Source organism: Coregonus clupeaformis, chromosome 8 (assembly GCF_020615455.1).
Source record: "Coregonus clupeaformis isolate EN_2021a chromosome 8, ASM2061545v1, whole genome shotgun sequence".
Lineage (NCBI taxonomy): Eukaryota > Metazoa > Chordata > Actinopteri > Salmoniformes > Salmonidae > Coregonus > Coregonus clupeaformis.
In genome coordinates, this window is record NC_059199.1 from 11,194,177 (window position 1) to 11,200,176 (window position 6,000).

Consider the following 6,000-nt stretch of genomic DNA (forward strand, 5'->3'; position numbering starts at 1 on the left):
ACGTTCAATGTAATTTCATTGAAATTATGTGGAAACAACGTTGATTCAACCAGTGTGTGCCCAGTGGGAAGAAATACAATTTTCGACACCCACCAGCTCAGATGGTTCTGAGATCGTTTATGTAGTAACGGATATGATTAGCATTCCTGAAACATTATTTTGTTGAAATATTATTTGATCTCTGATAAATTAAGCTAATTGATTGCACCTAAATTGGCCATTTTAATTCATAGGATTCAGATCATATTCAATAAATATAGTACCCAACATCCGATTTGGACCGAACTTCTTCCTTCCAATGAGTAAGGCATGAAGGAAATGTGTCCCACCGCAACAACCAGTATACAGTATCAGTTATCTATGTTTGACAAATAGTATGAAGCTGGGGCTTGTAGTATTGCTTCTCCATACTATGTAATGTATTCCCTGGGAATCTGGAGATGTTTCTTTTCCCCTGTTCAGTGAAATTAGCAATTGAATTCGGAAAATAGTGTGAAAGAACCCTGTTTTGACCACTAGATGCCGCTGTTGCTACTACTGCCACCACACTAATTTATCAATTTTGCTGGTCTCTTGTTTATCAAATAGATCACAAAATTTCCTTTGCAACTTTGAGTAGAAAACCAATAGATTTAGCTCACGAAACAAATTGTGTGGTCATCCTCACAATTCAAGCCAGTCCTCCATGAAAGCAATGTAGTTTGTCCTTCTCATCAACCTAATGCTTCAACCTAACTCTCCTTGAATAGTTCAACAAGTGGCAGCTCTCTGTGGAGGGCTATCCCTATGGTGCAATTCTCATATGAAGACTTTTCCTATAAGCCCAAAACATTGATCGAGAAATGGACTAGGGATTAAAATGTTGTGACAACCCTAGTAGAACCCAATACTATTACCGTTGCAAAACACTATCTCATGTGTGTTTGGGACTTTTACCATTGAAGACCATTAGAGACCATAACATTGAAACCATTAGTACTGCTGTAGCCTAATTGTTTCCTTGTTCACCAGGTATGGTCTGATAGTAACTGATCCGGAATAACAATAAAAAAGAACAAACCACAAAGAGGGGCTGTTTCCTGGACACAGATTAAGCATAAGAGAAGGACAAACTCAATTGCTTTCATGGAGGACTGGCTTGAATTGTGAGACTGACCACATAATTTAATTCATTTTTTCAATCTTGTCTCATCGCTGCAACTCCCCAACGTGCTCAGGAAGCAAAGGTCGAGTCATGCATCCTCCGAAACATGACCCGCCAAACCGCGCTTCTTAACACCCGCACGCTTAACCCGGAAGCCAGCCGCATCAATGTGTCGGAGGAAACACCATTCACCTGACAACTGAGGTCAGCCTGCAGGTGCCCAGCCCGCCACAAGGAGTCTCTAGAGCGCAATGAGACAAGTAAAGCCTCCCCTAACCCGGACGACGCTGGGCCAATTGTGAGCCGCCTTATGGGACTCCCGTCACGGCCGGTTGTGATACAGCCCAGGATTGAATCCGGGTCTGTAGTGACGCCTCTAGCACTGCAATACAGTGCCTTAGACCGCTACGCCACTCGGGAGGCCCAACACAATTTAATTTAATCATGAGCCAAATCTATTGGCTTTCTACCAAAAGTTGCAAAGGAAATGTTGTGATCTATTTAATAAACACAAGAGACCAGCAAAATGGATAAAAGAGTGTGGTGGCAGTAGCAGGAACAGCGGCATCTAGTGGTTAAAACCGGGTACTTTCAAACTACTTTATGGTAAATAATGCATTACATAGTATGGAGAAGCAATACTACAAGCCGCAGCTTCATACTACTTGTCAAACATAGATAACTGATACTGTATACTGGTTGTTGGGTTGGGATTGGCATGGGGTGTGGGGGGTCCATGGGTGGCTTTTGACAAATCGGATGTTGGATACTATATTTATTGAATATTATCTGAATCCTATAAATTAAAATGACCAATTTGGGTGCAATCAATTAGCTTAATTTCTCCCAAATAATGTTTCAGGAATGCCAGTCTTACCTGTTTCTAACTACAGAAACGATTTCAGAACAATCTGAGAGGGTGGGTGACATGGCTTGCTGAAATGACATGGAACAAATCTATTTCCAGACTTTTGGAATAGATACTATTGAAATTATTCGTTGTTTTGTCTTTATCATAACATAAAGGTGTTATTACATGTTTTGAAATATTGCAGTGCCTCGTGTACAGTTGTATTACTGTAATTTACTCAGATTACTATCAGAACCTAAAAGGACAATTTGTTCCCATTCCTGCAGTCAAATGACCTGGTGGCCTCATGGGTGGAATGTTATTAATATTTTTCATGATTTCATAAATTAATAAACATTATTTAAAAAACAAATGCCAAAAATCTGGTGTTTCTATGTCAAAACGGTTTTGTTACATTTCAGTCTTCTGTGATGTATTTTGAGTTTGGGATGCAAACTCAAAATTGAATAAATTTCAATGGTATGTCTGACATGGTACAGGTGTCTTCTTTTTTTAAGCCCATAACCATGTGTGTGAGTTGTATACTTTTGTTTCAAAGTAGATTTGTTTAAGACTACCAATAAATACTATGTGAGCCTGATTTAGCCCCCCTGCAGTAAAAGGTTAACGACATACAGTCAGTAATCAGTCATTATTTACAATATTTTATCTCAAAGGAGCACACTATAAATTCCTGGGTGAGATGCAGGTAGGTAATCTAGTGGTTAAGAGCGTTGGGTCAGTAACCGAAAGGTTGCTGGTCGAATCCCCGAGCCAACTAGGTGAAAGTATGTTGATGTGCCCTTGAGCAAGGCACTTAACCCTAATTTCTCCTGTAAGTCGCTCTGGATAAGAGCGTCTGCTAAATGACTAAAAAATAAAAAAATATATATAATGCCAGTAGAAAACCAGCAGCCTTACTGTCATCCTGGATATATTGTGGGCATATAGTAAGGCAGGTACCTTGGCATCACAACTATCAGTCCTAATTTATCATAGGGAAGTAGGTTATGACTTATTAAGGGCACCTTAATTGGGGAGGACGGGCTCAAAGTAATGGCTGGAACGGAATAAATGGAATGGTATCGAGCACATCAAACACGTGGTTTCCATGTGTTTGATACCATTTCTATTGACTCCATTCCAGCCATTATTATGAGCCGTCCTCCCCTCAGCAGCCTCCTGTGATTAAGGGCTACTTATTTGCATCCGAGTCTAGCCAGAATAAGTGTGCCTGTCCATGTTTGCATAATTTACATTTCCGTCGAATAATCTTCTCATTTTATACCCCATTTTCCACAGGCCCATGAAAAGGTCAGACATATTTCTCAGACAGAAGAAAAAGGAGATATGTATTGTTTTGTGTATCCACAGTATTTTTCAGCTTCCTAATTCTTAACCACATTATGTAAGCAAACATTATTTGATTGGCACTTCAAAATATCAGAAGATCAGACGTTTAGGGCTGAAACTCAGATCTCTGAGAGCTATTAATTTAGCAGTAAGGACACATTAGGGCTGCTCTATGGGGGATTCTCACTAGGGGGTCACACGCACGCACACACACATGCACAAACACACACACTCGCACACACACACACTCGCACACACACACATAACACACACACACACATTGCCATCTCTTATGCTCCGCGAGATAGCATTCTACTACCATTGGCTTGCCATTTCATAGTGTGGTTAGGACTCAGTGCCTGGCAGGCAACCTAATCTACAGGCAAATTTCATGGCAAATGCGTTGTACAGCCACAGAGTTTTTTGAAGGTTTTAGTAGGGCTGTTCAGGTGCAGTAACTTTTACAAAAATGAAAAGTTTGTGATTTGAACCCGGAACCTTGTGGTTAACACTGTTTTTGAATGCTGGCACTGTGCATATCAGTCATGTTCTACTAATACTGCCAAACATAATTAATTAGTAAGTTACTGTATGTGTGTGTGTGTTTTTGGGTGTGTGTTTCAGAACCCTGCAGTAAAAAAGAATGGATGTCCTATAATGACTTACAATGTCCTGTTGATGTTGGTTAATGTCTTGCTAATGACTTATGACTTGTTGTGCTAATGTTGTGTTAATGTTGTGCTAATGTTGTGTTAATGTTGTCTTAATGTTTCCTAATATTGTGTTAATGTTGTGTTATTGTCCTGTCTATTGTCTATTGACAGAGAGATGATGCATGCACTACCTCCACGCATGATGCTATTCAAATACACCAATTCCTTAGATACTGTAATCCCTATAACGTCCTCTGTGTTGTGTATTTGCAGGGAGATGGTGAATGCATGGTTCGCTGAGCGAGTCCATTCCATCCAGCCCTCCTCCTCCTCTTCCTCCTCCTCCTCGTCATCCTCCAAAGAAACCCTTCCACCCCAGAGACCCACCCAGCCCTCAGACAGCACCTGCGTAGCCTCCTCCCTGCCCCCTTCCCTGGGCCTGAACGACAGGCGTTCTCCCTCCCCAGCCCCGGCCCCCAGCCCCGCTCCCAGCACCCCCACCCGCAAGATCTCTGCATCTGAGTTTGACAGGCCGCTGAGGCCCATCGTGGTCAAGGACGCGGAAGGCTCTCTAACTTTTCTTTGCGACGCCGAACCCGACTGGGGCGACATCCGGACGCCCTTCAGAACCCAGCAGGGAGGGGTTGGGGTTGGCATTCCCACAGGGATGATGGGCGAGGTTGGCAGTGCCCGGGGGTTGGACCGCTGTGCCAGGCTGTTGGAGCTGGTGAGGGATGTGTCGAGTCACCTGGACGTGACAGCGTTGTGCCACAAGATCTTCCTGCACATCAACGAGCTGATCGCCGCCGACCGCTACTCACTCTTCCTGGTAGGTAGTAGCACCATGGGCTATAGTACCCACAATGCTCTGTTTGTAGCAGGGCCACTGGGATGAGAGGAAGAAGGATCGGACAGTGGTTAGCATATGTAATGAAACAAATTTAGGATGAAATGAGGAAGGATTAGGAAGGGAAAGTGAACATAAATCTCATGTATTTCAAATATATGATGCTGAATGAAACTGTTGGAAACGTTTGCTCCCAAGTGGATTTCCTGGTTCTTTTTATGACCTTTTAATCTCTGTCTAATCCTTATCTATCTAATTCAACAACCATATCTATCACGACTCAGGATATGACCCAGATGCAGACACAGGAGGCGGATAGTACAGTTCTCAGGTCATTTATTATAAACACGGGGCAAAGGGCAGGTTGAGGACAGGCAGGGGTTCGTAATCAGGACACAGTCAGGCAGGTACAGGACGGCAGGCAGGCTCGAGGTCAGGGCAGGCAGAGGTTCGTAATCAGGTCAGAGTCAGGCAGGTACAGGACGGCAGGCAGGCTCGGGGTCAGGGCAGGCAGATGTTCGTGATCAGGTCAGAGTCAGGCAGGTACAGGCAGGCAGGCAGGCAGGCTCGAGGTCAGGGCAGGCAGAGGTTCGTGATCAGGTCAGAGTCAGGCAAGTACAGGACGGCAGGCAGGCTCGGGGTCAGGGCAGGCAGAGGTTTGTGATCAGGTTAGAGTCAGGCAGGTACAGGACGGCAGGCAGGTTCGGGGTCAGGGCAGGCAGAGGTTCGTGATCAGGTCAGAGTCAGGTAGGTACAGGACGGCAGGCAGGCTCGAGGTCAGGGCAGGCAGAGGTTCGTGATCAGGTCAGAGTCAGGCAGGTACAGGACGGCAGGCAGGCTCGGGGTCAAGGCAGGCAGATGTTCATGATCAGGTCAGAGTCAGGCAGGTACAGGACGGCAGGCAGGCAGGCAGGCTCGAGGTCAGGGCAGGCAGAGGTTCGTGATCAGGTCAGAGTCAGGCAAGTACAGGACGGCAGGCAGGCTCGGGGTCAGGGCAGGCAGAGGTTTGTGATCAGGTCAGAGTCAGGCAGGTACAGGACGGCAGGCAGGCTCGAGGTCAGGCCAGGCAGAGGTTCGTGATCAGGTCAGAGTCAGGCAGGTACAGGACGGCAGGCAGGCTCGAGGTCAGGCCAGGCAGAGGTTCGTAATCAGG

General features: G+C 45.1%; 1 protein-coding gene across 3 annotated transcripts in view; it reads left to right on the forward strand.

Annotated features, from left to right (window-relative positions):
• The window catches only part of LOC121571090 (cGMP-specific 3',5'-cyclic phosphodiesterase-like), a 122,647-nt gene that overhangs the window by 32,844 nt on the left and 83,803 nt on the right, over nt 1–6,000 (forward strand). For all 3 annotated transcript variants that reach the window (XM_041882368.2, XM_041882366.2, XM_041882367.2), the window contains exon 2: nt 4,274–4,829. In XM_041882368.2, coding sequence (XP_041738302.2) covers nt 4,274–4,829 — 556 coding nt within the window. The remainder of the gene's footprint in view (nt 1–4,273; nt 4,830–6,000) is intronic.